The 22,693-nt window shown below is 43.9% G+C and overlaps 1 protein-coding gene across 3 annotated transcripts; it reads left to right on the plus strand.

The window, feature by feature from the left end:
* Positions 1 to 1,444: 1,444 nt before the first annotated feature.
* Positions 1,445 to 22,211, plus strand: LOC147305357 (troponin C, skeletal muscle). 3 transcript variants are annotated; one of them, XM_086278031.1, is made up of 6 exons: positions 1,445 to 1,531; positions 16,504 to 16,558; positions 16,755 to 16,898; positions 17,127 to 17,241; positions 17,767 to 17,903; positions 21,758 to 22,211. In XM_086278031.1, the coding sequence occupies exons 1-6, from the start codon at positions 1,460 to 1,462 to the stop codon at positions 21,787 to 21,789; spliced, it is 555 nt and encodes a 184-aa protein (XP_086134157.1). In that variant the 5' UTR covers positions 1,445 to 1,459; the 3' UTR covers positions 21,790 to 22,211. The 3 variants fall into 3 exon arrangements, with proteins under 3 accessions (XP_086134157.1, XP_086134159.1, XP_086134158.1); XM_086278033.1 differs by lacking the exon at positions 1,445 to 1,531 and adding an exon at positions 1,539 to 1,656; XM_086278032.1 differs by lacking the exon at positions 1,445 to 1,531 and adding an exon at positions 14,178 to 14,327.
* The last annotated feature ends 482 nt before the right edge of the window (positions 22,212 to 22,693 follow it).

Here is a 22,693-nt window from a genome sequence, read left to right on the forward strand (position 1 = left end):
TTCACAGACATAGATTTCTGCAAGTGTTTCTGAGTCCATGCAAGGATTTGCATGACACAGTCATTCTTGTTTTTAATACAGTCCTACCTGAAGATCATGGGCTTGCAATATTGATTTAGACCTTGTCCCTGGTGCACAGAAACTGCTCCACATTCTGTGAATCATTTGATGATATTATGTACTGTAGGTGATGAGATGTTCAAAGTTTTCCCTTATGGGTGATCTTAAACTCTTGGTTTGGAGGATATGGTGGATGGTAGGGCGCCAAGTTTCAGTTTAAGGAGAGCTTCTGTTTGAGACCCATCAGGATTTCACAGAGCTGACTTGTACAAAAGGTGAACTCAAAAAAGCAGCAAAGAAGTGGCTCATCTGTGGATCAGGCTTGTTGTGGCACTACATGTGCATGCTCATTTGGAAAGAAGAGGTTGTCTGAGTAACAGGTGTGCTCTCTTTTACATATTCCTTGAGCAAAGCCTGAGCAGTTTTTGTGCTGTGGTTGTGCCAACTGCTGTGTTGTGCCATCAGGGAGTGCTTTAGGAGTAAATGTGCACCTTTGGTCTTTGTCACACCTGACAAAGTCTTTAATGTTGTGGCAGATCAGTATTCAGTATAAGGTGGTCTGGCTGCATTATTTAGCATCAGCTGGAGGCAGCTATGACATGATGTTGTTCTCTACAAGAAGGACAAAATCTCTTTTACCTTGTTGTCATTTTAAAAATTTCTCAAAGGTCTGGACAAAACCCCAGCAGCCACCGAGTGCTGTGATTGTAGCTTTATTGCTCTATCGTGAGCAAACCTTATGTGTAGCTGGAATCTGACACTCACACATCACAACTGTTTGCTGCATGTTTGCTTTGGAAGATTTTTACAGCAGAAAGGGATTTGTTTCTCCTCCTGGGATTGAAACAGCACGCAATTACACGATGGAGTCTCCCAGCAGATTTTTAGTTTAATAAGTCTGCATGAACTGTACAGCTAGTTTACTGAAACATTTAGTTGAGCTAAAGACTGGAGAGCAGTCTTTAGCTTGAGGAGGGAAAAGGAGCAGAAAGAAGGGTAGCAAAAGAAGGAGTGAAGGATCAAGATGGTGGAGGCTAAACGTGGACGAGTGATGGCATACCTCAAGCCTTATTTAGGGTGTGTTTGTCCAGAGGACTCAGCTGCTCCATGGAGAATGTCCAGGAATAGAAGGAGTTATAGAAGAAGAGATCATGGAAAGAGAAAGAAAAGAAGACAGAACGAGAAAAAGAGCTGAAAACAACACAGCTTTTTTGTTTCTCTTGGTCTGTTATCAAACCAAAGTCTTCAAACTGAGCCATGCTTTTTTTTTTCTCACCCAAGCAAGGGAAGTTTGCTTCTGGGAAGTCAGCCTCAGCTGGTGCTGTCAGTCAGGCACCAAACAGGCACTCTAATAACACTGGTGACATAAGCTGGAGAGCATGGAAGCTGAACTTGCACGATGGCCCTCTGGGGGAGACAAGGGGTGATGACTGAGAGGAGTGAGAAGAGCTTAAGATGGAAACAGGAGGTGGTGAGGATCATAACATGGAGAACAGTAGGAGGGTGATAAAGTGTTATCTACAGGAGAAGGATTAAGAAGAAAAGGTGCACAGTGTGATCAGCGCAGCTGGATTTTTTTTCCCTGACTGTATTCAGGCAGGTTTTTATCCAAGGCTATGTATGCAGCAGCTTGCACCTTTGACATGCACGTGCACAGCATTGTTTGAAGTGAATGGCAATTTTAGCATGCTAATATACTCAAAATCCTTTTTCTATGATTTTTAAATGCCATAATCAGTCAGACTGGAGAAATCTCCAGATAAACGCTGACTAGATCTTCATTTAACCTTTTTTTCATTATAAGTGTGAATGTCAACTTCCAGCAATAAATCACCAGTAATTAAATCATCCACAGTCAAGATCAGTTTCTGAACAAGATAAAAGATTATGTGCCAAATCATAGTAAGGGAGGGTGGAAATTAATAGCACAGAAAGTGTCAGGAACATACAGCTCATGAAGGTTGTTTGCCACTAATTTTATCTTTAGGTTTGATACTGACACATCAAACCTGTGTGTTTGAAGAAGTAAAAAAATGAGTCTTTGTTTTTTTTAATTTTTTTTATGTTGTGTAAACACATGATTGAGGCAGCCAGGATAATGCTGCCTCCACACCACAGTGGTGAAGCTGTGGCACACTTTTCATAAACCCGTCGCTGAATATCAGCCGCCCAGGTTCTCCTCGAGATTAGTGTCACTATCCCTACACTCAGCTGCATGTGGAATCATCTTTCTGCATGCAATGTAGCTGTAATTCAAATAAATCCATGGAACTGAACAAACTGTAGAGATGTAGAGCTTCATATTTGCTGTAAAAACTGTGAAATCGGAGATAAATGGACTCTTTTCTTTGTATTCCAATAGGTTTTCTATGCATTCAGCATATCTATTATAGCGTTACAGAGAACTGAGCTAGTCCGCGATTAAGGTTTCTAGAAGATATGACTCTTCTTCTTTAGACAAATGACTCTTCAGCTTTGGGACGGAGGCCACTGTGGAGGATGGATGCTTTTTGTTTTGTTTTTATATATAGAAAAGGGGAATATGCAAGTATACCTCCAAATAAAATAGGATACATTTTTAAATGACACAAGCAGCGGCTTCAACCTGTGTAACTTGTGTGTTGATGTGCTTATTTTTTTTTTTTTTTTAGATATATAAGAATGTCTCAGCGTTAGTTGTGTGTCCCACATCATTTCATACAAACACTTCCTTTGCCCAGCATTTAGTTTGTTGGATGCGGTCACCCTACGAGCAGACTCAAACTAGCATTAATTTGCTATTATCAATAGTCTGAATGAATCTTTTGAGGTAAGATGTTTAACTTGAAACAGTGAAGTAGTAACTGCACATATATGCAAATAAAAAAAATCTTAACATAGGCTAATTCATTGCTGAAGTCTTAAATTGAGCATTTTCTTTGTTGCCTTTCAAGTGTTTTGAATCGTACTGATCATGACGAGTACCTGGAGTTTAAATTCATGAGAAAAGTGTTTAGTGATGGTAGATCAACAGCGCTGAAAGGCTAAAAGTAGACTTGAGTTTAATGAATTTACACATTGGTCATATTTTTAGACTCCTCAATTTTTCATTTTTTCATTTTTTTGGTGAACCTTTTAGAAATTATTATTACTTTGTATCAAATGAATAAATACTTTATCTCCAGATAAGAAATGTTGATCAGCAACTAGCGCTGCTCTTGTTTCCACACTAATCACATGGTTCTCTCCGTTCTTTCAGGCATAAATAGATTGCATGTGAAAAAAGTGACAGCGCCTTACTGCCCATTGGACTGACTCATCTGTTTCCAACAGCTGACTTAATTGTCTGAAGTGGAACGGAAACATGTGGATGTGCTTTTATATTGCACTGTATCTATCAGACAAGTAAGATGTTTGTCTGCCTGTGTGTTTGTGTGTAGACAGGTAGCCTAGTAAAGAACAAGGGAGCAGAGAAAAACTAAAAACACAAAAAGTAAGTACAAAACAAAAGCGATAAAAGTGTTCGTGTGATTATTCAGAAATAAAAGAAATGACCGTCATTCCCTCTTAGGCTGGAACTCCATGGAAGATCTTGCCTCACAGAGTTAGGATGATTAGGGGAAATGTGATCGATTAGCTCAAAAGTATACTGCAGAAACTTGTTTATGATCTGAAGACAGTACAAACCACAGTCACCAAAAACGCCATTTGTAACACACTATGCTGTAATGGACTGAAATCTTGCAGCATCTGTTCAAGAAACCAAAGCTAGAGGCCCGTTTGAAGTTTCCCATTGAATATCTAAAGGATTCAGAGCAAGCTGGGAGAAAGTGCTGTGGTCAAATTAAACCAAAACTGAGCTCTTTGGTATCCACTTCAGTCCACTGAGGAGTCCTGAAAGTGACCCAAAGAACACCGTCCCCAGAGTCAAGCACAGAGGTGGAAACATGCTTTGGGGCTGTTTGGCACAAGATGGCTTTGACTACACTGAGGCAGGCAAAATACTGCAGAGGCAACAAATGAGTGGCTAAAGAAGAAACACATGAGTGGCCTAGCTAGTCCATCCATCCATCATCTTCATCCGCTTTATCCGAGGCCGGGTCACGGGGGCAGCAGCCTAAGCAGAGAGGCCCAGACCTCCCTCTCCCCAGCCACCTCCTCCAGCTTAGCCGGGGGAACACCAAGGCGTTCCCAGGCCAGCTGAGAGATATAATCTCTCCAGCGTGTCCTGGGTCTGCCCCGGGGCCTCCTCCCGGTGGGACATGCCTGGAACACCTCACCCAGGAGGCGCCCAGGGGGCATCCTTGTCAGATGCCCGAACCACCTCAGCTGGCTCCTTTCGATGTGGAGCAGCAGCTGCTCTACTCTGAGCCCCTCCCGGATGGCCGAACTTCTCACCCTATCTCTAAGGGAGAGGCCAGCCACCCTTCGGAGGAAGCTCATTTCTGCCGCTTGTATCCACGATCTCATTCTTTCGGTCACTACCCACAGCTCGTGACCATAGGTGAGGGTAGGGACGTAGATCGACCGGTAAATTGAGAGCTTCGCTTTTACACTCAGCTCCCTCTTCACCACGACGGACCAGTGCAGCGTCTGCATTACTGCAGCTGCAGCCCCAATCCGTCTGTCGAACTCCGGCTCCCTTCTCCCATCACTCGCGAACAAGACCCCAAGATACTTGAACTCCTCCGCTTGGGGCAGGAACTCATCCCCGACCCGGAGTGGGCACTCCACCCTTTTCCGGCTGAGAACCATGGTCTCAGATTTGGAGGTGCTGATCCTCATTCCCGCTGCTTCACACTCGGCTGCGAACCGTTCCAGTGCGAGCTGGAGGCGCTCACCCGATGAAGCCAACAGAACGACATCATCCGCAAAAAGCAGAGATGAGATTCTGAGACCACCAAAGTGAAAGCCCTCCGCCACTTGGCTGCGCCTAGAAATCCTGTCCATAAAAATTATGAACAGAACCAGTGACAAAGGGCAGCCCTGGCGGAGCCCATCACCCACCGGGAATGAGTCCAACTTATTGCCGGCAATGCGAACCAAGCTCTTGCAACGGTTGTATAGGGATTGAATGGCCCGTAGCAATGGGCCAGACACCCCATACTCCCGCAACACCTCCCACAGGACACCCCGAGGGACACGGTCGAATGCCTTCTCCAAGTCCATAAAACACATGTAGATTGGTTGGGCAAACTCCCATGCACCCTCAAGTATCCTGGAGAGGATAAGGAGCTTGTCCAGTGTTCTGCGACCAGGACGAAAACCGCATTGTTCCTCCTGTATGTTCCTCAACTAGCGGACGAACTCTTCTTTCCAGCACCCTGGCATAGACTTTCCCAGGGAGGCTGAGGAGTGTGATCCCCTTGTAGTTGGAACACACCCTCCGGTCTCCCTTCTTAAAAATGGGGACCACCACCCCGGTCTGCTAGTCCAAGGGTACTGCCCCTGATCTCCACGCAACATTGTAGAGGCGTGTCAACCAGGACAGCCCTACAACATCCAGAGCCTTCAGGAACTCGGGACGGACCTCATCAACACCAGGGGCTCTGTCACCAAGGAGTTGTTTAACTGCCTCAGTGACCTCGCCCCCGGAAATTGGCGGGTCATTGCCATCATGCCCAGACTCTGCTTCCTCCTCGGAAGACGTGTCAGTGGGATTAAGGAGGTCCTCGAAGTATTCCTTCCACCGTCTGACAATTTTCTCAGTCAACGTCAGCCAGCACTATACACAATGCAGGTAAAGCACCGCTTTCCCCTCCTGAGACGCCTGACGGTTTGCCAGAATCTCTTTGAGGCAGTCCGAAAGTCTTTTTCCATGGCCTCTCCGAACTCCTCCCACACCGGGCTTCAGCCACTGCCTGAGCCACATTCCGCTTGGCCTGTCGATACCTGTCGGCTGCCTCCGGAGTCCCACAGGCTAACCAAGCCCGATAGGACTCCTTCTTCAGCCTGGTGGCTCCCTTCACCTCTGGTGTCCACCATTTGGTTCGGAGATTACCACCACGGCAGGCACCAACCACCTTGCGGCCGCAGCTCAAAGCAGCAGCTTCGGCAATGGAGACGCTGAACATGGTCCATTCGGACTCAATGTCCCCAGTCTCCCTCGGAATGCTGTTGAAGCTCTGCCGGAGGTGTGCGTTGAATCCAACTCACCACCAGGTGGTGATCAGTTGACAGCTCAGCCCCTCTGTTTACCCGAGTGTCCAGAACATATGGCCGCAGGTCTGGTGATACGATTACAAAATCGATCATCGACCTGCGGCCTAGAGCGTACTGGTGCCACGTGCACTTATGGACACTCTTATGTTCGAACAAGGTGCTTGTTATGGCCAAACTGTGATTTGCACAGAAGTCCAATAACAAAACACCGCTCGGGTTCAGATCAAGGTTCAAGGTTCAAGGTTCTTTATTATTTGTCACATGCATAGTTATACAAGTATAACACACAGTGAAATGTAGCCTGACACGCTCCTCGACATGTGCAAAAATTGGGGGGGGGGGGGGGGGGGGGTGTAGAGGAAGAACATTATATAGTAGCAGCAAGCAGGTGAATTCTGTACATTAATATGAATAGATATCTGACTATTTTACAGGATAGAAAATATAAACATATTTAAAATTAAAGGAATTGAAATGTACATTGTGCCTTGGTTTAGTGTCTGGAAGAGAGTCCTGTCTCAGTCAATTATAGATGATGTGAGCGGGCGGGTGTGTGTGTTTAGGGCACGGATGGCTTGGGGATAGAAGCTCCTCTTGAGTCTCTCTGTCCTTGCCCGGAAGATGCGGAACCTTCTACCAGATTGCAGAAGTTGGAACAGTTTGTTGCCAGGATGGGACGGGTCCTTCAGTATCTGCGCTGCTCTAGTCCGGCATCTCCTGGTGTAGGTGTCCTGAAGCGGGGGGAGAGCAATCCTGCAGCAGCGTTCTGCTGTACGGATCACTCTCTGGAGAGCTTTTTGGTCCTTCACACAGCTGTTCCCGAACCATGATGTCATGTTCTGTGTGAGGATGCTCTCCACAGCGCCTGTATAGAAAATCCTGAGGATCTTTGGAGAGACCCTGAACTTCCTCAGTTGTCGTAGGTGGTACAGGCGCTGCCTAGCCTTTTTGGTCTGGACCTGAATGTGGGCAGCCCATGTCAGGTCTGAGGAGATGTGGACACCAAGATACTTGAAGGACTGCACCCTCTCCACTGGAGCTCCATTGATGATAATGGGCTTGTAGTCTCTGTGCTGACCCCTTCTGAAGTCCACCACCAGCTCCTTGGTCTTGCTGACGTTCAGCTGGAGGTGGTTGTCCTGGCACCACGATGCCAGATTCTTCACTTCATCCATGTAGGCCGCCTCATCGTTGTTGGAGATGGCACCCAACACCACTGTGTCGTCAGCAAACTTCACAATGGTGTTGGAGCCATGGGTGGCCACACAGTCTGAAGTGTAGAGGGAGTAGAGCAGTGGCGAGAGGACACATCCCTGAGGTGCTCCTGTGTTGATGGTGATGCTGTTGGAGAAGCACCTGCCCACCCTCACCACCTGAGTTCTGCCAGTGAGGAAGTCCAACACCCATGCACACAGACGGCTGTTAAGTCCCAGATCCCTCAGCTTTGTGAACAGTCTGCAGGGCACTATTGTGTTAAACGCTGAACTGTAATCAACAAACAGCATTCGCACATAGTTACCCTGTTTCTTGTCCACGTGGCTGAGAGTGGTGTGTAGGATGTGGGCGATGGCATCCTCTGTGGATCTGTTGGATCTGTAGGCGAACTGCAGCGGATCTGTGGTGTCTGGGATGGAGGAGGAGATGATGTTCTTCAGCAGCCTCTCAAACACCTTCATTACTACCGAGGTCAGTGCAACTGGCCGGTAATTGTTCAGGGATGAGGGTTTGCTGTTCTTGGGCACAGGGATGATGGTGGATCTTTTGAAGCATGTGGGGACCACAGACTTCGCCAGGGACTCGTTGAAGATGTAAGTGAACACACCTGCTAGCTGGTCAGCACAGCAGCGCAGCAGACGGCCGGTGATGCTGTCTGGCCCCGCCGCTTTCCTTGTGTTCACTCTCCTCAGTGCCGCTCGGACGTCATGCTCCGCGATGCTGGTCACCGGTCTCTCGCTGATGATGTCACTGTCCTCGGTAGTCAGGCGGTAGATAGCATTAGCCGCCTGGCTAACCTCGAAACGGGCGTAGAACCGATTCAGCTCGTTGGTGAATGCAGAGTCGGCGTTGATCGGCGCAGTGTCCCTGGCTTTGTAGTCCGTAATGGTGCGTAGTCCGTGCCACATACTCCATGTGTCGCCCTGGTGGAAGCGGGTGTGGTGACTCTCGCAGTGGGGATAATCTCCTCCGCTAGCATATTGACGAAGCATACTGCTACTTCCGTAAACTCGTTGATGTCGACTGCGCATGCTCTGAACATGTCCCAGTCTACGACGTTGAGTGCGTCCTGTAGCGTAGCTTCTGATTGGGCAGTCCACCGTTTTACTTCCTTCGTGGTCACGTCTTCCCTCCGTATGCTTTGTTTATACTGGGGAATGAGGAAGATGGCATTGTGGTCAGACTTCCCAAAAGCCGGGTGTGAGACAGCTTTGTAGCCCTGCTTGTATGGCGTGTAGCAGTGATCCAAAATCCGATCCCCTCTCGTTGGACACGAGACATGCTGGTAAAAGTTTGGCATGACTTGTCTGAGGTTCGCTTTGTTAAAGTCTCCTGCTACAATGAGGGCTGCGCTCGGGTCCTTGTTTTGAAGCGAGCTCAGCACATCATGTAATTCGGACAAAGCCATACCTGTGTCCGCTTGGGGTAGGATGTAGATCAGAGAGGCCGTTCCTCCCAATCACGCCCCTCCAGGTCTTGCTGTCGTTACCCACGTGAGCATTGAAGTCTCCCAGCAGGACAACAGAGTCTCCAGGTGGAGCACCTTCCAGCCCCCCCCCCCCCCCCCCCACCCACTCTAAGAAGGCTGGGTACTCTGAACTGCCACTCGGCGCATAAGCGTAGATGACAGTCAAGACCCTAAGGCGCGGGGAACAAACCCTCTCATTCACCGGGAAAAACCCCAACGTACCGGCAGCAAGCCGAGGGGATATTAGAATACCCACCCCAGCCCGCCGCCTCTCACCAGGGGCAACTCCGGACTGAGACAGAGTCCAGCCCCTCTCCAGGAGACTGGTTCCAGAGCCCAAGCTATGCGTCGAGGTGAGCCCGACTATATCTAGCCGGTACCTCTCAACCTCACGCACTAACTCAGGCTCCTTCCCCACCAGAGAGGTGACACGGGCGCGTCACTGCAACTCCCCCTGGCTTCTGCTCCGCGGCTGCTGAGTGAGCCCTCATCTGGGACTCTCCTCAGCTCTTTCTGGGACAGTGGCGCGGCTGCCCCTCTGTTGGTCTTCCTTGGTCTCTTGTGTTCTGGGGGCCTCTGGATGTCTGGAGTTTTGATCTCCTCCATACCTGCTTCATGCCCTGGAGGACGGGGCTGTGGCCCCCCCACACCCTCTAGCAGATCATTGCATGAAGGAACCTTTAAAAAAAAAAAAAAAAAAAAAACAAGCGCGTCCATGCTCACAGGTGTACACACGGGTGATCACACCCACAAACTACACCCTTTTTGGCTCCTACCTCAAAGCACACTGTGTTCTGTTGATCTTATGTGCTGCACAATAATGTTTAATATTTAGTATTTACTGTCATATTCCCATATATCATTGTGATGTTGTTTATTCTATTACTCTTGTTCTCTTCTGCTTGTTTTCTTTTTTCTTTCTCAGCAGGTGATCCAGGTGATTGATATTAGAGATGGACCGATCCGATATTACGTATCGGTATCGGTCCGATACTGACCTAAATTACTGGATCAGATATCGGAGAAAAATAAAAAATGTAATCCGATCCATTAAATATCACGAAAGCACCTCACAAAACTTGCAACACGCCGTAACTCACCTCAGAACGTTAGCACGTCGGAGCAGTATGCATGATAGAGCGGCTGTGGCATGTGGGACCTGTCGGTGGTCTGGATAGCATTTGGAGCTTCGCTAGCAACCCGGCATTTCATCTCCGACAAAGTTATCCCGAGAGATGTAAAGCAAGTGTGTAAGTCCATCTCTGAATGTTTGTAAAGCATTCCTGCGTTAAGCTTAACAAGCGACTGCCTCTCCTGCTGCTACTTCAATCATGAAACTGCTTAACGATCAGCTGATCGGCTTTTCTGTCGCGAGTCCGTGTCTCTAGTTTGCTTTTGGCCCACTTTGCACCAGAAAGAGGAAACTAGCGGCTGAACAACAGCAGCACGTTTAAGCTTGATCAGCTATTGTTAGAATGTATTTAATATTACTTTCTACTCCAGGATCTTTTTCTACGTAGCTGATGCTGGTAACTGTGCAGGGGCAGATCTAGCAAAGTTAACCAGGAGGGCCGATAGGACATTAACAGGGAAAAGGGGGCACAAAGACATACTTTTCTTTCTTATTCTCATTTAAATGTCTAGCTTTTGATAAATAATTATCTGACACCCAAAGTTTTAATTTGATGTAAAATGAATAGAAGTCAATTACTGTATATAGTAACTATTAAGTCTAATATATATACCCTAGTAAGCTATAGTACTTTTTCCTTTGGGAAGGTACCATCTGTGCAGTCTGCAATTTTGTTGAAGAAAGATGTTGAATCTATTTAATATTTCTTGAAAAATAATTGATTTCTGTGCATTTTTTTTCACACTGCATCAAATTAAGGTTGATTACGTCGATTAAGCATCATGAGGTGGCGCGTGAGGGGTGGTTCCCTATTTTTTATTTATTTATTTTTGTTGTTGCTGGGAGTTGGAACCCTATTAGTTAGGTTGCTTAATATTTATGCTAAGTACTCTTTAAAATACCAGAATAGGGAGGATGGTGTAGGTTTAAGTTTATTAGATTGATCAGTATTGCTGAACTATGAAATATTTTTTTTGCATACAGGTATAACAGAATAGCTTTAGTGTAGTTGTTGTTTTAAACTTGAGTATGAACTTATACAAAATGCAGCAAGATATTAAAAAACACTATATCGGATTCATATCGGTATCGGCAGATATCCAAATTTATGATATCGGTATCGGTATCGGACATAAAAAAGTGGTATCGTGCCATCTCTAATTGATATATGCATTTTATTTATTTATTTATTTATTTTTTCTGCTCATTCTGTTGGTTTTTGTTTTTTGCCCTTCTCCCCCGTCCCTTTTCTCAGCTGTTTCTCTTTCCCTCTTTCTTTCTCCCCTTCTTTCCCCAGTCAAGTCTGTCCCGTATTCAGTAAGTGAAAATAAAATAAACAATAAAAGGTGAATCAAATGGACCATTACGGCAAGGCTGGGATGGTCAATTTGGTAAAGTAAATCTGTTGGGCATCTTTCTTTGCCTTTAGACAACAATTCTGATGGCAAAAGAGCCAAACGGGACAGGCAAAAAAAAAAAAGGAAAAAAAGAAAAAAGAAAAAGAAAAAAAATAATATTTAACTATTAATCACAGTTTTGCTAAATAAAAGGATCTGGCTTGCATCAGTCACATGATCACATTTCACCAATGATCGCCCTTGACGGCAGAACGCGCTGGTTACGAGCCGGGAACGAGCTCACAAAGAGCACGCGCATTTTTAGCGGTCCGGAGCTGTAGGAGAAACACAAGTTAACTCAGAGACACAGACTGATGCGACACAACCAGTAAGTAGGTGTACTATGGGCAGAAATCTGTGCCATCAGAAACTGAATTTGAATAAGTTCAATTTGAATTTGAATGGCTCAGATTGAATCTGAAGAAAAGAGAAAAAAAGAAAAAAAAAAAAAAGAATACCCACCCCAGCCCGCCGCCTCTCACCAGGGGCAACTCCAGACTGAGACAGAGTCCAGCCCCTCTCCAGGAGACTGGTCTCAGAGCCCAAGCCATGCGTAGAGGTGAGCCCGACTATATCTAGCCGGTACCTCTCAACCTCACGCACTAACTCAGGCTCCTTCCCCACCAGAGAGGTGACATTCCATATCCCTATTGCCAGTCTTGGCAGCCGGGGATCAGTCCGCCAGGGCCTCCGCTCCTGGCCGCCACCCGACACACAATGCACCCGACCCCTATGGCGCCTCCTGTGGGTGGTGGGCCTGCGGGAGGATGGGCCCATGTCTCCTCTTCGGGCTGTGCCCGGCCGGGCCCCATGGACTAAGGCCCAGCCACCAGACGCTCCCTCCCAGGTCCTGGCTCCAGGGCGGGGCCCCAGTCACCCTATCCCGGGCAGGGTAAACTGTTCCCTCGATGTTCTCTTCATAAGGGTCTTCTGAATCGCTCTTTGTCTGGTCCCTCACCCAGCACCAATTTGCCATGGGAGACCCTACCAGGGGGCTAAAGCCCCCAGACAACATAGCCCCTGGGATCCCTGGAACACACAAACCGCTCCACCACGATAAGGTAGCGATTCACGGAGAGGGCCTAGTTAGTTAATAGAGCTGAAGCTTCAAGTTATCAAGTAGCAGCCAAGAAACCAAAAGGTGAGTTTAGAGAGTTTCTGTAAAAACAGAGTGAGTCATAAACCCTCCTGAGATGTGTGCAGACCTGGTGACCAAGTACAAGAAACATCTGACAGCTGTGCTTGCCAAAAAAGGCATTCTCCACTCATACTAAAATACAGGGTGGGCCATTTATATGGATACACCGTAATAACATGGGAATGGTTGGTGATATTAAAGTCCAGTTTGTGGCACATTAGTATATGTGAGGGGGCAAACTCCTCAAGATGCGTGGTGACCATGGTGGCGATTTAGAAGTCGGCCATCTTGGATACAACTTTTGTTTTTTCAATAGGAAGAGGGCCATGTGACACATCAAACTTATTGGTAATGTCACAAGAAAAACAAAGGTGTGCTTGGTTTCAACGTAACTTTATTCTTTCATAAGTTATTTACACGTTTCTCTGTGTTCACAGCCATTGACATGTCGAAGAGGTTAACACGTGAGGAGCAGATCAAAATCGTGTTGATATCTGGTGAATGCAGTAACCGGGTCATTGCAGCAGATTTCAATGACAATCCAACACAACGCAGCACATTGAACACATTTTATAAGTGGTCAGAAACTTGTAGATAACTCATGAAATAGGCCCTCTTCCTATTGAAAAAACAAAAGTTGTATCCAAGATGGCCGACTTCTAAATCGCCACCATGGTCACCGCCCATCTTGAGGAGTTTGCCCCCTCACATATACTAATGTGCCACAAACAGGACTTTAATATCACCAACCATTCCCATGTTATTACGGTGTATCCATATAAATGGCCCACCCTGTACTTATTTCACTCATTAACAAGCAAATCAATTTATGACTTATGTCAACGCTTCAGTGTGTTTTTTTGGCAGATATTCTGCCTCTCAACTACCATAAATACTTGAAACTATTCATTTCTTACAAGCGAGCAAACTTAAAAGAATTGTTTCCTTCACTGTGTGTAGATGTACTGTCAAGTAGCCTCTGTTGCTAATTTCTGGTTATTAGTGTCAGTGGGATTCTGAATGAGTTTCTGTGGAAATTTCACTTTGACTTTGGCTCGATCAAGCCTTTTACTGACATGGTAATTAGAGGTTTGCTTTTCTGTTGAGGTAATGAGAAACCACTAGCTAAAATTGTTAAGACGGGGAACAGTTGTGTGAGGTGACAGGTCTTTCTGCACAGCTCTTATGTTTCAGATGTCATAGGTGCAAGGGCAAGTCAGCAGCCCTGAGGACAGGGAGGAGGGCAGATAGATGGGTTAACGGACACTGTGGAAGGGGCAGAGAATCTATGCATGCAGGGAGGTGTTAATCCGTGAGTGCATGTATGTGTGTGTGATGTGCGCGAGCGTGCACGCGCTCTGGTCCATGTGAAATCAAGTGTCGTTCTGCACTGAGATGCCCAGTTGATCCTCTGCCAAAATAACCTTCAGCTGCCTGATGCCTGCACAGTGTTTTCTTTTTTTTCAATAAATGTCAGTGAGCTTGTCTGTTATCTAAATATGGGGGATTGGACACTGTGCCACACAAGGGGATGTCCATCAGGAGATTGTAAGGGCGCACAAACTAAAACCAAATTTGATTGGCCGGCTCTTGTCCGAGGAGGGGGTCTCTGGCCCAATCCTGATCATTTTTAGTAAAATGCTGGTGGGATGAGAGGGTACTTATGGAGTAGAGTAAAGTCACAGAGTTACCTGAACTGCATAGAAAGGAGACCTTCTTTCCCAGCTGTCTGTTGTTTGTACTGGTGTGTGTTGTTCTCCACAGTCCGCCACCATGGTAAGAAACCAAAAACGGAGGAGGGGGTAAAGGACGAGAAGGAGGATTTAGGTTTATGATGCATCCTGAGGATTTGATTTGGTTTTCAAGGGATGAGAAGAAAAGGCAGATGACGCAGGATGGAGATAAATACCTGAAGCAAACTGGCTGTGCTCATCCAGCAAGTCCTCATCCGCATCATAACTGGATTTTATAAATCATCCTGGAATTCCTTAAATATTTGGAAATGTCATGCGGGGCACACACCTGATAGACAACACACACACAAATCTAGTTTGTCTGACTAGTAACTTGTTGCTGTGAACTGCTGTAACTCCTCGTTGCTGTTTGCTTACAGGCTCACACTGCTTTTGTGTTCCATCACTTTGTAACTAAACCCGCTACGATTGATATTTAGATTGGAGGGAGTGGTACTAAAGATAGATGTACACAGCTGAGTAAAGTGAGAAGACAAGCTGCCTTTTCTTAGTGTCCTAATTTAGGAAATTCACCTTGAGAAAATCCCTGTCAAATCCTCTCCCAAGTCTCACCTTAAAAATAGCTTTAAAGGAAAGGGGGTGGGTTTCCTTCCATATGTCGCAACATTATCAACATTTTGTCAAGGAAAACAGGAAAAATTCGTTTTAGTTTTATTTTCTTATCTTTGCTATGCTAAGCTCTGCAAGATTCTGTTTACTAAACTGCTTAGGATCACAATTATGTTAAAATATTAATTGAAATCTAAAAAAATCCACATTTACAAAACTTTAAAAAAGCCAAATCTGGCTCAAATTATTCCTCTTAGAAATGCTGTATAATCCACACCAGTGTTATGATCTCTTTAGAGTAAAATTCTGAATACAAATTGAGAAATTTAAAGGTGGATGGTTTAACAAAGTCTGAGTGTGCATAAAAACTAAACTATTTTCTTCCTCTTGGGAAATGTTGGTCAGATGCTTTTAAATTTGTTCAGCTTTGTTTTTATTCACTGTTTTGTTTCCACTTGGCATTTGGTTAGTTTTGATAATAGCTTGGTTCATGATTTTAAAATACATCCATTCACAGTATTAACACTGTAGAATAGTTACACTGTAGTGAGCATCACTGTGAGCTATAACTGTCTTGTTTTCACACGTCACATGGATTTGAAAGATGTTAAAATGTTTTTTTGCCCAACAAATGTACAAATAAACAAGCAAACAACAAAAAAGAAAAAATGAAAAAAAATATTATTAATTGGATGATAATGGTAGTGCAGTGGTAAGACCAGAATTATTCAGTTGCCCACATATCTCCTAAAACAGCAGGCAACAGCTTGTTGTGTTAGTAAATGCCTACAATCATTGCCGGTCGCTAACTGATGCCTAAAATTTTCAAGTTTAACTTTGCATTCTCCAGAAATGGGGAAATAGGAAGTCATTTTTCTTGCTTTTAATAAGCCATTTGCAGTTACAACTACTGACTGCCCCGAAAACTGAAAAAAAGTTATTAATCTGCTCTGTGAATGCAGCTGAAGGCCAATTATCCAATTACCGCAAATTGTACTCCAGCTAATTGTTTAACTATATGCAGTTCTCTTTGATTTCCCAACTCTGGACATCATTCTGCTCTTTATTTTGTTATTATGTATTACTAAATGCCATTGAATTTCTTGGAAGGACTGATTTCCATTCATTTCAATGAGCAGCGCGATGAGCAGAGATACAGACTAACTGTGATTCAGTGTTCAGTCAAATAAAAATGAAAACTTAAAGTAGCAAAATGCTTAAAGACCAAAACTTGATGATGCCTTTAAAAGTCATCATACAGCTCTAGTCTTATGTTCTAAATAATATTACAGAACATTAATCTATAGAACATGAACTGTAGCAAATGACATGGGAGAGAGGGGGGAGGGTTAAATACACTTCAGAAGGGAGAAGTAGTTTATTTCTTAAGAAACCTTTTGTGATGCTAATGTGTTGGTCCTAGACATGTGAACAAAAGAGAACACTATATAGCTTTTCACCACTGTGATGTTATTACAGGACATAATGGCGGTCTCCCACTGTGACAAGTGAAGGGAAAAAGCTCATTTATCCCCTTCCCAATAGCCACTCCTTACAGCTTGTTCTAGTTATGATTTGATATCACTTATAGCATCCACTTGCCTGACTACAGATGCATTTCCACCTTTTTTTCATTTTTCTTTTTAAAGCCCACTGATGCCCAAAGTGACGCCCGGTCCTTCCTGACTGAGGAGATGATTGCAGGTCTGTATTTTTTTTTCTACATGAAGAAATGAGTAATAACCTTAAGTTGAGTTCCAGCAGTGATTTTCAAGTAGACTTTTTACAGTCTGTATTGTGGATGAAAATTAATGGGAAATTAATGATTTCAGCTTTGCTTAGACAGTAAAGCAACCAAAAAAAAAAAGCCTAAATTTGAACTTTTCCTTCTCTAACCCAGAGTTCAAGGCTGCCTTCGACATGTTTGACACAGATGGAGGCGGTGACATCAGCACCAAAGAGTTGGGCACTGTAATGAGGATGTTGGGCCAGAACCCATCAAGGGAGGAGCTGGATGCCATCATAGAGGAGGTCGATGAGGATGGTGAGATCATGGTTGGATGAAAATGTCTAAAAGTCTATGTCCAGCTGTTGTCACGAGATTCCTTGTGATGAGTGAACTGAGCATTATGTGCATCCCTTCATCAAAAATTTAAGACCAGTTGGTGAACTGGAGATAATCACTTGATAAGTAAACAAGACATTTCAAACTGATTCCTACCCGGTAAATGTAAAACAGTAATCTTCCCATATTCATCTTTTGTGTCTTCAGGCAGCGGTACCATCGACTTCGAGGAGTTCTTGGTCATGATGGTCCAACAGTTAAAGGAGGACCAGGCAGGAAAGAGCGAAGAAGAGCTTTCAGAATGCTTCCGTATTTTTGACAAGTACGACACTAAACGTCATCACAAAACTTAATACAGTTAAAAAAGTTTTCAAACATTTATGTGAAAAGCAATTTAGAATTGATAAAATAACTAGTGTGTCAAATAACTAGAGAGACAGATGAGAATTATGAGTACCTGTTGCTCACTTTTGTGTTCAAAGATTTAGTCTTTCTCATGGGATTTGTATCAACTTACACATCTTTATATTTGAAAATAACAAGTTATTGCAGTAATGAAATACCTTATGTCATACTTTAGATATCAGAGCCTTTAATGTTGTGACTGACTATAGTCCCATAGCCTGTTTACCTGACTTTTTAGCCCTTAAACAACATTTACATTAAAATAAAAACTCAAAAGTATTGTCAGACGTAAAAAAGCTCAAAGACATAATTGTTTGAACACAGATACAAGAATAAGAGAAAAGGACAGACTTTAGCTTTTGCGTCGATGTAAATTGGCAGGAAGAAAGGAGATTGAGTTTGAACTTGATATAAATATATATATATATATTTAAATCTACAGGAATGGAGATGGTTTTGTTGATCGTGAGGAATTTGGGGAAATTCTTCATATGACTGGAGAACCAGTGACAGAGGAAGATATCGATGAGATGTTTGGGGAATCTGACACAAACAAAGATGGAAAGATTGATTTTGATGGTAAGATTAAGCCTCTATTTACAGGTACAGTCAGTCAGTATTACAGTTATATAAAAGAAAAAAGAATATTGTTCTCATAAAAATACATTGATTAATGTGTAATTATATTTTCCAACAAACTGAGCTCATAAAAGAGTTTATTCGCTAAGAGTCCGAGTCCAACAATGACTCGGACCACTTCAAACAAAGTTTGACTAACGCCAACTAACAGCATCAAAAACAGCAGCGCAGCAACAGTTCAGGATATCGCCAACAAAAGTGAGCCAGGACAAAAGTGAGCTTCACTGACTCCCCGACTTGTATCAGACTCCCGTCAGATCAAATAGATGTGGACACATTTTGGCAGCTGAGGTAAACAGCAGGCTGACAGACTACTCACACTACAAATAACGGCAGCCAGAGTTGTTTGTCCTACAGTGGATACTGTAACTGAGTAGTTGGCTCTTGGCTCTTTCAAAGGAAGAGTACCCAGCCACTGGTACAGATATGTAGACGACACCTGGGTCAAAATCAAGACACAAGAAGTGGAATCCTTCACTGCGCACATTAACGCTGTGGATAAAAACATCAAGTTCACCAGGGAAGACACAAAGGACAACTGTTTGCCTTTCCTGGACTGCGCTGTGCACATCGAAGAGAATGGCAACCTCAACATCGAAGTTTACCGGAAGCCCACACACACGGACCAGTACCTCCTCTTTGACTCCCATCACCCTTTGGAACACAAACTTGGAGTAATTAGGACCCTACACCACCGGGCAGAACATGTTCCCTCTAAGCCTGAAGGGAAAAAGAAGGAACACACACATGTAAAGGAAGCACTCAAAAGGTGCGGCTATCCTAAATGGGCGTTCTTAAAGTCAGCAAAGAGGCACAGAAAAGAAGATCAGACACCAGCGAGGGAGGATAAGAAGGACAGACGCAACAACATTGTCATCCCCTATGTAGCCGGTGTATCAGAAAAACTCAGGAGAGTTTTCTCCAAGCACGACATCCCGGTGCATTTCAGACCCAGCAACACGCTCAGACAAAAACTGGTTCACCCGAAAGACAAAACGCCAAAACACAAACTTAACAATGTGGTGTATGCTGTACAGTGCAGCGAGGAATGCCCAGACCTCTACATTGGAGAGACCAAACAGCCACTTCACAAGCGCATGGCACAACACAGAAGAGCCACCTCCACAGGACAAGACTCAGCAGTCCATCTGCATCTTAAGGATAAAGGACACTCTTTCGAGGATGCCAATGTTCACATTTTGGACAGAGAGGACAGATGGTTTGAAAGAGGAGTGGAAGAAGCCATCTATGTCCACTGTGAGCGACCATCTTTGAACAGAGGCGGGGGTTTACGACACCAACTCTCTGCCATCTATAATCCAGTTTTGAGATCCCTTCCCAGACGCCTTAACGCCCACTCACATCCTGGGCCATCTGACCTCAGGAATTCGCATGATAAGGTGGGGCCAGGTTTCACAATGAGCTCACTCGAAACCCTGGCTGATTGGGACCCACACCCAGTTTCACACCTTGGCTCAGGCGATTAGAGGATCATCAGGGGGTCCTTTTGTCCCTCTGTGGGGGGTTACTCCCACTAGGTTTATATCTGGGACTCTCCACCATTTGACCTTAGAACTGAAGAAGCTTCTCGGATGAGAGGTGAAACGTCTTCAAGCAACTTAAAGAAGTCCAGACGCTTTTCTTTGCAAGCTCCTTTGACTAAAGAGAGGATACAATACAGTACAATACCTGTCGTCCCAGTATTACGTTGCAGTTTGAACACTCAAGAGAATCCTTGTAACATAATATTAGAAACATCAGGTTCCACATAGTTCAAGTATGGTTCCCACACCTTAAAGAATTGATCTGTTTTTGAGTGCAGTACACATGTAAGATATTCCAGTTGCACTAGATCCAACACTACTCTTTGCCAACCTTTAATAGTTGGTACTTTTTCATAAATCCATTGGAGTAGTATATTCTTCCGTGCCGCATAGGTGAGAACACAGTACAATCTCCTATTATTCTTGGATATTAATCGCCGGCTGGGGAGGCCCAGTATGAGAGACAGAGGGTCCATCTCCAATTCACAACTGAAAATCTTCTCCATTTCAGATAACACATTGACACTAACACTTTTAATAAAGCATGAGGACGTGTTCGGCACCTAGACTCAACGAGGGTGAGGGTGACACAGCTATCACTGTGTCAGCACTGCCATCAAAACAGCTATGCCTCTGAGTTCAAGCCTTAACAAAACCACTAAGTTTTAGCTAAATTCATCACCCACACAGTAGTCATGAACAAGGGCTTGCAACCTCTACAATCAAAATTGCTTAGAAAACAAAAAAAATCTAAATCTGCACCAGTCTGCATTAGATTATGATTGCTGTTTGGCAATTTAACGGCATTTCCTTGTGCGTTTTTAATAATGCTGTCTTTTTAAAAAATATAATAAGAAGAAATGTATTTATTTCAGTTTGGGAGATTTTTTTTGTTACAGCAATTGATACAATTATAAAAATAACAACAAGAAGAATTTAATATGCAATACATTTATAAATATAAAATAATACATTATCTGGGAGACGGCCTTCTTATATCTGTGATGCAGACCTGAATCAGGTTAGCAAGTTAGAGAAGGTGCTCTGCTAGCTGTCCAATAACTGGTGCAGAGGGTGGACCTCATGATGGATGACAGTTTGCTCCGTGATCTCTCCACCACAGCTTCAAATGTGTCCAGCTTGCAGCAAATGTTATCATGTTTATTATTAATATTGTTAAGAATATAAAAAATATGAATGAACCAGTTTCAGTTGTAATTCTGGCTCAATTGCAGTTCGACATGAAGCACACGAGTAAACCAGCAGCACTGGAGGTGGAGCAAAAAAAAAAAATGTACATATTGTTACATTTAGATTTAGATCTATCACTGAGGGGGTCTCAAGACATGCTTGTTATGTGTATACATCCATGCTAACCATGGCTAGTTAATAAAATAAGATGATAAAGCAACAGAATCAGAATACTTCATTAATGCCAGAGGAAATGATGTAATGTAACAGGTGACAGATGAAGGCTACGACGCACATGTTAATGAATAAAATATGAAACTTTTTCTTAATTCAGTGTATTAGCTACATGCTTATATATATATATATATATATATATATATATATATATATATATATATATATATATATATATATATATATATGAGAAAAATGAAATTGCATAAATAAATTAGCATACCTAGCATAGAAACACACTCTGACCCCCGATAGTAATCGGGGGTCAGAGTGCAGGGTCAACCAAACATTTAAAATTCTAATTCATTCTTGTCTTATACCTTGCTGTGTCATCGAGATCCTTATTTGTATCATTTTAATTTTAAACATTTCGTTTAAAATATATATTTTAAATATTGGGGTGGCTGTAGCTCAGGAGGTAGACCATCTACTAATCAGAAGATTGGTGGTTTGATCCCTGGCTGCTCCAGTCTGCATGCCAAATGTCCTTGGACAAGATACTAACCCCAGCTTGCTCTCCAACACATCTATTAGAGTGAGAATGTGTGTGAACGTTAGGTAGAACGTACATAAGCATAGAAAGAAATGTTCTTATACAAATGGGGGAATGAGGCATGCTGTATGTTGTGTAAAGGGCTTTGAGTGCTCTCAGAGAGTAGAAAAGCACCTTATAAGGATCAGTCCCTTTACGTATGGATAGGGTTTCTAGCTCCCCAGACAATAAATATAAAAATCTCATTTCTCATGTACAGGGTTTATCTACACTGTGTGATGGGTTTGACAGGCCGGCCGATTGACTCATTTGGCCTCTGATTCTGTCTCTAGAATTTCTGAAGATGATGGAGAACGTCCAGTAAAGACACCAGCTCTACATTCCTTGGTGATCCGTCCTCAGCGAGAAACTGAAGCACGTGTGTGATGGAAATCTGCTCAGAGCAAGCTCTAAATTCTAGGAGCCCGTCCACAAATATGTATAGGATAACTTTCTGAGATTTCAAAATGGATTCAAGACAAACACTGCAACCCACCACGTTTCCCCTTCTCACATGAAACCTGGGAACTTGTTGAGGATGTCTATAAATATCCATCCAAACCTTTTAAGACGAAGGCTCTCTTCCCCGGGTGCCTCCTTATGCCCACTACCCAGCTGTCCCCTTTGGCAGCTGCTGTTGCTCCAGAAATGCTACACCGCCACGCTGGCCCCGCCCTCCACTATCGCACGTCGCATATCTTCTCAACCCTAATCTTTACTTTCTAAATAAACCAACTTCTTCTCCCACTTTTTGGTCATCCTTGTAAATAATTCTGCTGTGCATGTCCAACATGTCTTATATTGTTCGATTTTTGTCTCTTGTGGCCTTTCTGGGACTTTCACATTACCTTTATCTGAATGGCCACATGATTCTCAGACACATGAACCTAGTTAGAGAGATCATTCAGATGACACACCATGCACTCTACAGCCTCCCTAGATTTGACTAAATCTTACTTCTCCAGTCCCAGATTCAAACTAGCCCCCATGCAAACTATAGTTGTATAGATGGTAACTAATATGCTCCTTGTCTTTTTAAACAAAAAAGAAGTCTCATATTTGACAAAATATCTGTTTCAAATAAACCTCTTCCGATTTAGTCTTCTCCTAAGCATGTAGCCTGTTCATGAAGTAGTCTTCCAGCACAGAAGTCAATAACCCTCAGATTATAGCCCCAAGCATGAGATGCAAACCCAAGAATCAAAGGCTTGAGCTGGACATTCACAGAG

This window comes from Aulonocara sp. 'chitande type north' Nkhata Bay, linkage group LG20 (genome assembly GCF_057382095.1).
Source record: "Aulonocara sp. 'chitande type north' Nkhata Bay isolate Kocher_YH1m ecotype deep benthic linkage group LG20, A_spYH_male_GT1.1, whole genome shotgun sequence".
In the NCBI taxonomy this organism is placed as follows: Eukaryota; Metazoa; Chordata; class Actinopteri; order Cichliformes; family Cichlidae; genus Aulonocara; species Aulonocara sp. 'chitande type north' Nkhata Bay.

Excerpts from the sequence above, each read along its gene's own strand:
- LOC147305357 (XM_086278031.1), top strand. The coding sequence starts at position 1,460 with ATGGCCCTCTGGGGGAGACAAGGGGTGATGACTGAGAGGAGTGAGAAG. Across the intron at positions 1,532-16,503 it reads TAAGATGGAAACAGGAGGTG|CCCACTGATGCCCAAAGTGA; the intron begins GTGAGGATCATA and ends TTCTTTTTAAAG. Across the intron at positions 17,904-21,757 it reads TGGAAAGATTGATTTTGATG|AATTTCTGAAGATGATGGAG; the intron begins GTAAGATTAAGC and ends TTCTGTCTCTAG.